Source organism: Capsaspora owczarzaki, assembly GCF_000151315.2.
Source record: "Capsaspora owczarzaki ATCC 30864 unplaced genomic scaffold supercont2.13, whole genome shotgun sequence".
Classification (NCBI taxonomy): domain Eukaryota; class Filasterea; order Ministeriida; family Capsasporidae; genus Capsaspora; species Capsaspora owczarzaki.
Genome location: NW_011887304.1, coordinates 41,529 through 52,477, shown reverse-complemented (window position 1 = coordinate 52,477; position 10,949 = coordinate 41,529). Strand labels below are relative to the sequence as shown.

General features: G+C 57.7%; 3 protein-coding genes across 3 annotated transcripts; 2 read left to right on the top strand and 1 right to left on the bottom strand.

Annotated features, from left to right (window-relative positions):
- Positions 1–258: 258 nt before the first annotated feature.
- On the top strand, positions 259–3,867 carry CAOG_09025 (hypothetical protein). The gene is made up of 2 exons (XM_011272411.1): positions 259–698; positions 1,434–3,867. The coding sequence occupies exons 1-2, from the start codon at positions 366–368 to the stop codon at positions 3,741–3,743; spliced, it is 2,643 nt and encodes an 880-aa protein (XP_011270713.1). The 5' UTR covers positions 259–365; the 3' UTR covers positions 3,744–3,867.
- CAOG_09024 (hypothetical protein) lies at positions 3,780–4,707 on the top strand. Its single transcript, XM_011272410.1, has 2 exons — positions 3,780–4,200; positions 4,283–4,707. Exons 1-2 carry the CDS (start codon positions 3,996–3,998, stop codon positions 4,654–4,656), a joined length of 579 nt encoding a protein of 192 aa, XP_011270712.1. The 5' UTR covers positions 3,780–3,995; the 3' UTR covers positions 4,657–4,707.
- Positions 4,673–10,928, bottom strand: CAOG_06947 (hypothetical protein). The gene is made up of 5 exons (XM_004343621.2): positions 7,549–10,928; positions 7,251–7,454; positions 6,611–7,170; positions 6,332–6,515; positions 4,673–6,224 (listed from the first exon to the last, which is right to left on the bottom strand). The coding sequence occupies exons 1-5, from the start codon at positions 10,816–10,818 to the stop codon at positions 4,788–4,790; spliced, it is 5,655 nt and encodes a 1,884-aa protein (XP_004343671.1). The 5' UTR covers positions 10,819–10,928; the 3' UTR covers positions 4,673–4,787.
- Between the last annotated feature and the right edge of the window lie 21 nt (positions 10,929–10,949).

Below are 10,949 nucleotides of genomic sequence, written 5' to 3'. Positions count from 1 at the left end.
CCCCGACTGCAAGTGGTACACTCGTAGTGCACAGCAACTCAAGACAAAAGCGCATCCTGGTGGCCGACGTCTGCACACCTTGGCAACGAGCTTCCCAAAGGCGCTTGTTTTGGCCGATTTCTGAAACTTCCAGTTGCAATTCTGTTTCTGATTTTTGCGTCTGAGTTTTTTTTTTGCATTTTTCCACAACTCACCACGCGAGGCTCTTCCTTTTGCTCGCGCGCTCTCTCTCTCTCTCTCTTTTTTCTATTTTTCTCATTTCTATTTTGTTTGAGAGATTCAGAGCGGGAACAAAGAAGGAGGAGCCCCGAAAATCCCCATCACTCAATCGATCGACTCACTCCTAACTCAAACCTCGAACGGGGATGCTCTCGCGATTCCGGCGGCGGAGTGGCTCAGCGTCGTCGTCGTCGTCGTCTGCGGCTACTGCGCCTGGACCGGCCGCCAGAGCAGCAGCAGCAGCAACAGCAGCAGCAACACCAGCAGCAGAGGCACCCGCATTAGATCCGTCGTCGGCGTCGGCGGTTGCTCATGACGATGACGGTCGCTCCAACGCGTCTCAGCCGGTGCCCTCGTCCCAGCCGCAGCCGCCGCCGCAGCAGCCACACGCAAGCCCAGTGCCGCTGCAGCCATCAGAGCACCCCTCATCAGCCGCCACACTGCTGCAGAACACTGCAACGACAGCCGCCAACTACAATGTAACAAAAAGTGTTTGGATTTTTTTTTCATATTTTCCGGTTTGTTGTGTTTGTGGCTCGAGTCCCACACACACTCACACTCACCACTCACATCGCACTCTGCTCGCCCTTCCCCTTCGATGACTCGCCCGTTGTTCGTTTGTGCGTCGCTGTCGTCGCTCAAGTGCATCGCGTCGCAACAACGGACGCAGCGTCAGAAGCTCAAAGAGCAAAATGGAAAAAAAAAGAAAAAAATAAAGAAAAAAAAAAAAAACAGTTGAATGAATGTTCGGGTGATATTCGTGAGCGCAGATCGCGTGCAGAATGAACTCACACCGAGGAAGAAGAAGGGAGGGGGGGGGGGAGCGTGGAAGGTCACAAGTGAATGGGGATTTGGGAATGTGCGTGTCTGAGGAGGGGAGGCGGGGTTGGCTGATGCGATGGAAGAATTTAAACAAAAAAGAGGGAAAAGGGCAACTCCCCCCCCCCGACGACGTCGTGTCAGCGTCAGCCTGCAGCAGTCCCAACAGTCGCTTACGACGAGACTTTGCTTACAAGAGAAATATGGACGGTCGTCACAAACAGCGGCTGCTTCAACGCATTTTCGAAGCGCTCTCGTTCTGCCGTTTGAGAATTCTCCCATTTATGGCCCAGTTTCTGCATTCTGCTTTGAATGATTGGTAAATCTTCGTCACAACTTGTTGCAAGAGACTCACTCAATCGTGTCTCTATTTTTTGTTGTTAAAAACCATCCAGAAATCTTTGCCCCCTGCCCGCGGACGAAGCTCAACTGGCGGGAAGGAAAGCGGAAAGTTGAGGACGCCTGCCAGTGCGCCCGGAGCATCGACGGCGACAGAGTACACGCCCCCTGTAATGCGACAACGGAGTCGCAGCTTTTACGACCTGGTTACCCCGTCGTCCGGTCGATCTGGCAGCCGAGACATGTCTGCAACCACTTCCACCAGCTCGTTGCTCATGTATGACTCGACTGACTCGTCGACAGCGTCGTCCATCGTTCGAGAGACAACTAGCATGCTGCAGGAGGTGGACTCTGCCACTGGGCGCAAAATGCTCAACGAGTACGTTGTCTTGTCCGGCCTTGGGCGCGGATCGTTTGGTAAAGTCAAGCTTGTCACCCACCGCGAGACAAATCAGCAGTTTGCGCTAAAGATGTGCAACAAGCAGCGCCTGCGCAATCATCGACGAAGCCTACAGGGACCAGCCTTCATGGCGGCGACCTGTGGGTTGGGAAATGCGTCGCCGAGCAACTCTTCTCCGCGTTCCAGCTGGCTGCAACGCGCGAACGATAATGCGAGTGACATTTTAATCAATGGTGGCGGCAATCGCTTTCCATCAGCCGCTGGCACGGAGACTAGCTTTGCTGCACAGCTACTCGCACACGCGACTCTGGCTGTCGGTTCGCCCAGTCATGCCCCGCCAAAATCACCATCGCACGACTCGGGTGCTGTTCCTTCTGCCTCTTCTGCTGCATTTGCTGGCGGTGGTAGTGGCGGGCAAAACTCGTTCGTGACCACAACCGCGGCCGCAGATGGTGTCCTGCCCAACGGTATTCCCATCGCTTTGCTGACACGATCGCCGTCTCAGCAACGCTCTCTCTATCACCGCGCCGCATCGCTGTCAACCACCTCCAACTCGAGTACCTCGCGCAATTCTGGTGATTTCTCGAACACCAACTTTTCGAGTACACCGACGCCGCCTCCAACCGCTGCCGGTGCTTCTCAGACATTGCCGTCTATCGTTGCTTCAAGCGCAGCTGCTGCAGCTGCAACTCCACCACCAACCGCACCGGCGTCTTGTCCACCCGGTTTGTCAGCTGGCGGTCGAGTGGCTCGAGCACAGTTGACCCCGACCCACCTCGACGCGTTCGATCCCGTTCACCAAGAGATTGCTGTCATGAAGCGACTGTTGCACCCATGCCTGGTTCGGCTCTTTGAGGTGATTGATGACCCCGAGAACAATTTCATCTGTCTGGTGCTCGAGTACGTTCCTGGCGGCTCGCTGCAAGACATGCTGCGCCGTGTGCCAGACCGACCGCTTGTGCTGGAGCGTGCGCGCTCCATCTTTCGCGATGTGCTGCAGGGAATGCAGTACTTGCACTACCACCGTATCATCCATCGCGACATCAAGCCGGACAATTTGCTGTTGACGCTGGAAGGCCGAGTGAAAATCACCGACTTTGGCGTGTCCCGCATCGTCAATCCGACCAGCAACGTCATGCGAGATACTGCTGGCACTCCCGCCTTCCATGCACCCGAGATGACCACAGGAGCCATGTTTGACGGATTCCGGTGCGACATCTGGGCACTCGGCTGTGTGTTGCACGTCATGACCACTGGCCATGTTCCCTTCACGGGCGACTCACTGTTCAAGCTGTACGAAAACATTCAAACACAAGAGCTGCCGCCCTTCCCCGACACAGTGGTCCTTTCTCGTCGCGTCCTCGAGTTTGCCAATCCTCACGACACGAGCGAACTCGCGCCACAGCAATCTCCACAACAACGAGCACAATCGCCAGCACCGGTGCAGTCGTCGCTGCAAGTGCCTCAAGAGCAACATCGACCGCACTCGCCGCCGGCTCTCGCCAAGGTTGGCCGGTCGTACTCGTCCGCTTCCAAACGACCCGTCAAAGCTGCTAAAGCCGTGGAAGTCACACCGACTCCGCTGGTTGTGGATGATACCTTTGCTGAGACGCCACCCGAGCTCAGAGACTTGATTACACGACTCTTGTCCAAAGATCCCGATCAACGCCCCACCGCCTCCGAGGCCCTCGAAGATCCTTGGGTGACCGATCATGGCGTTTGGCAAGTTGAGCCGGAAGCGCAAATCAAGCCCTTCGACCCGCCCGCGTTCGAAATTTCCCCGGAAGAGGTCTCGCGAGCCGTAACGCGCCGAGGAGTGCTCCTGACCAAGATGAAAAAGTTTCGCGACCGCGTCATGCGCCGTTCTGCATCCGAGTATACACGGCGCTCTGGCGGCGGCGACACCACCGTCTCGCACAGTCCGTCCTCTGGGTCTGTCTTTGGGTCGAACGTTCGGTTGAGCTGAGGCGCCAATCCAGCCTTTTTTTTTTTGCTTTTTGGATCTGTTCTTTTTTGCTTTTGTTTTTAGGATTGTTGTCTTTTTGTTTCTTGTCTTCATTTACGGTTTGTCTTTTTTTGTCCAAGCTCAGTTTTTTTTGTCTCAGATCATCAAAATCCCCATTTTGTCTCTCCTTTGATTTGAGAATCTCCGATTTCAGACTTTTACTCTTTTACTCGTTGTTGCACTGCAGCACGCACGACTTGACACTTCTTCAAGATGGCTGCCGAGGCTGCGCGAGTCGCACTCCGCTGCAACGATGCGTGGTCGACTGGACAGCTCGACCTGAGCGCGTGCCAGCTCACGTCGCTCCCGCTCGGCGTCTTCACGCTCGTCCGCGAGGTCAAAGTCACGTCCGTTGATCTGAGCGACAACATCATGTCCAAGCTGACCCCCAAGATTGCGCAGCTGGCCCACGTCCAAGGTGTGGACTTGGGCTCGAATTGAGTAGTGGGGATTGAACCAAGAGTGCTCACCCTTTGACTTCCCCCCCCCCAATCGAACAGTGCTCAGTCTCGCGCGAAACAAGCTCACAAGTCTACCCGACGAAATGGGCGCGCTGTCAGAGCTGCGATCGCTCAATCTGGCGGGAAACAAGCTCACACAACTTCCAGACGTGATTTCCACGCTCACTGGACTCGAGTCACTCGATCTCAGTGGCAATGACATTGTCAGCATTGATGTACCAACTGTGCTCGGGCCGCTGAAATCGCTCAATGTGCTCAACATCAACGGAAACTGTCTCGACGCGAACACCATCTCCAGCTTGTGGCAACTTCGATGCAATACGACCATTGATGATAATCGCACGCCACCACAGCCCGGAGATTTGCCAATCACACACACAACCACGCGCCATACACAGTTATCGTACAAATAAACTTTGCACACGCTTCTGTCCGTTGAAACAATGTAAATTTCAAATGCTTGCACTAAAACCGCTGTTGTATTGCGATTGGATGACCACCTTCGTCCCCCCCCCCCACAATAATCCAGTGCTCGTGACAATCATCAGTGGAACGGGAAGCCAGGACCAGAGTACTTGACCACAAGCTGCTGACAATCCGTCAGCAAGGCCTGGTCGTCGGCCGACCGTTCCTGAGCCGTTGGGGCAGCGAGAAGCGCAGCAAGAGTGTGGGCTGCGAGCGGGGACAGCGGAGGTTCGGAGCGGGAAACGCTGCTTTGCAGGAAGCGTTTGGCTGCTTTCAGGTCCGCCGCCGCAGTGCCTTGACTGGCAAGCCATCCACGCAAGAACGCAAGCAACGGCGATGCACCATCAAGTCTGGCGGCTTCTCGCTCGCTTTCTTGCGCCAGAGAAGCCTTGCCAGCCCTGACAGCAATGACGCACAATCGTGCCAGGATGGCCACGCGCCTCGGAACATCAGTGGGCGCGGACGCTCGCAACGCCGTGCGCAGACAGAGCTCTGCGGCAACAAACTGCCGACTAGCAGCGTACTCGACGGCAAGGTCCTGCCACGTGCCAAGATCCGCTGGATTCAGGTTTACACACTGCTTGAGCGAGCCAAGCCCGAATTCCCGTCGGCCTCCGACCAGCAAGGTGCGCGCCAACTGGCGCTGAGCAAGCTGCGCTGTTGCCACGTCTTGGCTGGCGATCGCGTCGTGCAGTACAGAATTGACGGCTTGAAGGGCACCATCAAGCAAGGCATCGCCATCCGCGCGGTTGCCAGACGTCCAAGCACCAAGAAGGGACTCTGCGCGCATCAAGATGACCTTGTGTCGCAGCTTTTTCAACAACTGAGTCGTGTGCTGCAGAACTGGCCGCGCTGCAGAGGTTGACAACATGGATTGCGTAGCCACGGCAGCTTCGCATGCACTATCGACACTCTTGGCGACTTTGGCTCCAATCGCAGCCGGCGGGGCGTGCCACGGTGCCGCCGCACCCACCGCCGTCTCTCGACTTGCAGCCGTGCGGTAGCCGTGAGCAATATCAGCGGCCAAGGTTGCGGCTGCAAGATCCGCCCACGCAACCAGATTGCTAGGGTTGGTGTGGACGGCCATCTGGGCAGCGGCGAGCGCGTCACGCAGAGGGTCTTGAATGTGCCCGCGATGCGTCGAGCGGCCCGAAACAAGCAGGGCCTCTGCAAGGACGGTCGGAGAGGCAAGCGTCGAGTTTCCATCGCGACCCGTCTGAACAAGCGCAAAGTGGGCCTCTCGGTTTAACCAAGGGCCCGCCAAAGCGCTGCTTCCGCCCGCCACTCGATTGGAGGTCGACTCTGTATTCTTGCACCCATGACGCGCGCAGGCAACAATGGCAGACGACACGTGGATGGGCTGTCCGCGAGGCGAAAGCGCAAAGTGACTAGCGGATGCTGCGGCAGACTTGTCGTACTCGACCAAGAAGTTTGCGAGTGACGTCCAGAGCTGGGGTCGATGCGGGAAGAAGAAGACGAGTCTTGAGAGGAAGCCCTTCGACGCAGCAGCATCGCCCTGAAAGCAAGGAAGCAACAATAGAGCAAAAAAAAAAAAAAATGACTTTTCCAATGACACCGCAAGTGTGGCTCGTTTCGAGATTGTAGAATCCCCGTCTTTGGTACCTGTAGTAGTGACAAACAGGCATGAAGGAAGCCAGCACTGCAGATCTCGGCCTCGGCTTGAAGATTCGGGGCAATCCTTCCAAAGTCGTTCAGACCAGCCTGAGCAAGAGTAAAGTCGTTATGAAGCAGGCCAAGAGCGCTCATCAAGAGCAGAGCGCTTTGGAAGCCACTGTCAATTTGGAGACTAACCGAGAGCGGCGCGGATTGGATGACAAATGTGAGCAACTTGCATACCCACGTCAACATGTCCTGCCTCAGTCTAAAACATCATCAACTCACCAACGGAACAGGTGATTTCTGGCGGCAGGTACATCACCCAGGCGGTAGCTGCACAGCGCGAGCGCAACTGTACAGGTGCAGGCAAGCTGGAGCTGCTTGGACGAAACCGCCGCATCGAGAGCCTGGGCATAGACTGCAGCACTATTCGCCCACTGACATGCCTCAAACAGCAGCCGGGCGCGCGAGGCGAGCACAAAGGCATCCACAGGAGCCGCTCCGAGCCGATCAAACAGGGCTTGACCTTCGGCAAGGCGATCGAGCCGAACCAACACACGCGCGTGGTTGGCAATCACTTTGGGAAGGCAGTCAGCCGATGCTTCCGTGGACTGCAGAGCCAGAATGAGCTGAGCGGTAGCGAATTCGTCCGCAGCGGCAGCATAAAGACCCTGGAGCTCCAGCAACGCGCCGTACAGATTGCGAGCAGCAGCATTGTGCGTTTCGCGCGCAACATAGCGACCAAGGGCCGTGGTGGCGAGAGACAGTGGCGCGCGAGCCGCAGTGACCTTGGCACTGTTATGGAAGCGATACGCATAGTTTGCGTATCCTGCGTCTGCCTCAGGCTGCAGCAACAAAACCAACAGTTAGATAGAGACTCGACGAGAGACACCTGACTTGGGGTTGCATTTTTTGAAACACTTACGTTTTGATCCAGCTCGGACGCATGACGAAGCAAATCTCCAGCCTCTTCCTCCATGCCAAAGCGCTCTGCCACCAACGATTGACCAATCCAGGCCGGCGAGTATGACGGTTGGATGGCCTGCACAGCCTTGAACGCAAAGTTGGCTGGCTCGAGCACCGAAAGGTGCGTGTACAGCAAGCCCAGATTGGTCCACGCAGCAGGATTCTGTTTTGAAGAGCACACACACAAAGAAAGTCAATTGAGAATTTGAGATTTCCCGCTCCCCACCCCCCGCCCCCATTCGCTATAAACTACGTACTGTGTGCTCCAGCTTGATGGATGTCAGCAACGCATGCTGTGCCTGTTGGGCCTTGCCAAGCGCCATATACAGAGCACCAGCAATGTTCCAGTAAACGGGCGAGCCTGGTTGCAACGTCAGCGCTCGCCCAGCGGCGGTCAACGCGCGGTCAATCAGTTCCGACGACGACGGACTGGCAGCAAGCTGGACGTGAGAAAAGCCTCTGCGATTGGCGTACACCCGATAGAGAGCCACAGCCAGATCGGCAAACGCAGAGTCGTCTGACGCACAAGCGTTCGTGATGCTGGCAAAGACAGATACTGCACATTGCAGAATGGCCTCTTTGGATGCCACTGCCGCGGCCAATGCGCTGGCAGACGCCAAAGTCGCTTGCACAGCGGCAGCATCACGCGGTGTGCCGCGAGCGCGCGTCCACGTCGTACAGTCGACGCCAATGCACTCGCTGACGGGCAGCCCAGCGAATTGCAGAATAATGTCTCCACGAAGCTTTGCCAAGGACAGCAGAGGAGCATTGTTGTGGGCGAGGGGTGCGTCGTTCAGCACGTGAAGTGCATGCAGCAAGTGGTCTGCAGCCTTGCCGACGCGCCCAACTGCAACACACTGCTGAGCGCTCGTGAGTAGCGCCTCGGCCAGACCCTTGAGAGCCGGCACAAACCAGTGGGTTGGGCGAGCGGCATCAACTGCGCCGAGGTACTGCGCAATGGCAGTATCGCTGGCGCCCAGCATGAGGTGGATGCGACCGATCTGCAGCATGGCGTACACGGCGCTCGGCTCGAGCTCCAGCGATCGCTGGAAGGCACGCAACGAGGCAATGTACTTGCCCTGGGCAATATACGTGTCTGCGAGACAGCGCCACGCGGCCGAATTTTTCGAGTCGCCGCGCAGGGCCGACTGCAAGGAGACGACAGCATCGCTAAACTGGCCCAGTGCGAACAGCTCGATACCTCGGCGGAGCCATGCCCACGGCGCGCGCCCAACTCCGGCTGCGTTGGCAACGTTCGTGTGCAGTTCGAGAGCAGCTTGGCGCAGGGCAGTCTCTTGCACTTGCAGCGCAGTGACAACGCTGTCCGTTTCACTGAGCGTTTGCAGCTTTTCCGTGCGCTGCTGCCATGCCGCGCGAATATCCACCGTGTAGAGGTCGCTGAGCTGTGACGCTGCGGCTTCGTGCAAGGGATTCAAGCCAACCGCCTTCAGAAGGCACTTTTTGGCGCTCTCTGGCTGCTTCCGAACAGTCAGCAACAAGAGACCAAGCTGGGCAAAGATTTCAGCATCAGCCGCGTTGAAGCGCGCGGCAGCCAGCAAATGCGAGTAAACGCGGTCGTAGATGGGTGCTGGGTTGCTGTCCTTGGTCTGATCGGCAACGGCCCAGAGACAGAGAGCCAGACGGAATTGCAACTGAGAATCCGAGGGACGGGCAGCAACTGCTGCTTCCAAGAGGGATTGCGCTGTCGTTAGCGGCTGCGGATGCGACCAAGACGCTGGCGGCAGGGTTTTCGCTTGCTGCACGAGACTCCATGCAAGGGCTGCTTGACCTCTCGCGTGCAAAGGCACAGCGGCGAGTACCTTGTTGAACGTTGCAGCGGCGGCCGGATAGTCGGCAGCGACCATGTGCAGTTCGCCTCGGACGAGCAACGCCTGAAGGCTGAGCGGAGCGGCAGGCGAAGAGGATTGTTGAATAGCAGGGGCATTGACAAATGACTCGACAGAAGCACACAGTTCCAGAGTCTTGGCGCGCAAAGCATCGTCCTGGATCAACAGGTAGGCTTCGGCGAGCACAAGTTCAAGCGCGTGGCGGTATGCAGCCACGACGTGCGCTGGCTGTTCGTTGGCAAAGGTTGACGGCACGACAGCAGCAGCGGGGGCAGTCGATGTTGATGCGGAAATGCGGAAGCCTGCTGGCAAGCGCGGGGCCGCCGCCGTTGACGCTGTCGCCGAAGCCGAGGTCGGGCGAGGAGGGGCGGAGGAAGAGGAGGTCGGCAGCCAAGACCCTGGCGTGCACTGGCCAAGGACGCCTTTGGCTGTTTCAATGGCGGCCGTACCATCACCGCTGGCGAGCTGAGCACGGGAGGTGAGAAGGGCCAGTGGAAGCCAGGATTTGGGAGTGAGAGGCGACTCCCACAACTCTGCAAGCGGCTGCAGCGGAGGCTGGAAGGGGTCGAGCAAAAGCAGACTGGCAGCCTTTCCCGCGAGTGAAGTTGGGTGGTGAGCGACAAGCTGGGACCAGCTGGTGCGAGCTTCGGCGCAGGACGGCGAAGGTGTGTCCATTGCTGCCAGTCCAACCAATTCGCGGTGAGCTTGGCCGAAGGAAAGCACCAATGAGACTTCGCCAGCAAGAGCATCCTCGGGAGACTGAGCAAGGAGATGCTTGACGGCTTGGGCGAGCTGCGATGTGATTGAGTTGCTTGTTTGCTGCGAGTTGGAAGAGCTGGGCTGAGACCACGCTGCGCCGAGTGCTGTGCAGCGGGCTTCCCGCAGGTATGTGACGAGCGCCCGATGGTAGTCGAGGTTTGCTGCCGTCTCTGGATTGACGGTGGCGGGTTGCAGGTAGAATGCGACTTGTTCCAGAGTGGGAATGGCGGGCGCTGGAGTTGTTCCCAATGGCTTTGGGGCACCCAGCCACAAGACCATCAGATCCGCGGCCGCCTTCTCGAGGAGTGCAACAGGCAGCACGGCTGTCTCTTGGCTTGGGCTTGGGGCAGACGTAGACGGAGCAGCAGAAGAGGATGGTGGCAACGGCACGAGTTGAGCGACGAGATCGAACGCGGCCTGCCAGTTCCCGCTTGCCAGGGACTGACTAACGAGTCTGTTGAACGCATCCACGGCCTTGGCGAGGTCGTTGGCAGCGAGGAAGGCCAGAGTGAGCTGCGCCAGGACGGCGAGCATCGGTGCTCCACTCGCCCCTTGTCCTTGTCCTTGTCCCTGCTGTCCCTGCTGCGATTGGGATTGCTTGGTGAGGAGCTTGTCGAGCCCTTGCCAAGCGAGCGGGTTGCGCGGCTGGAGTGCAGCAGCGCGTCGGTAGCTCTGCTCTGCCTCCTGCATTGCGCCAGTTGATCCCGCAGCAGCAGATCCAGCAGCAGCAGATCCAGCAGCAGCAGCAGCAGCAGCGGTGGCCTCGAGTGCAGCGCCTAGGAAGACGAGCGCAGTGTACTGTGCGTCTTGAGGGACGGGCAAAGTCTTGTCGTTGAGGATGTCTCTGCAGCACTGCACCGCTTCAGCGGGGTCGCTCGAGAGCAGCTTGCGAGCGCGCTTGAGCTCGGCGCGGTGGTCCATTTGTTTGAGATGGGAAGTGTGAGGTGTGTGCGTGTGGTGGTGTGTGTGTGTGTGAAGTTTGGTTTTTTTGAGAATGAGTGACTGAGAGCGATGGAAGAACAAACTCAGAAAGACAGGACTGCGTTGTTATT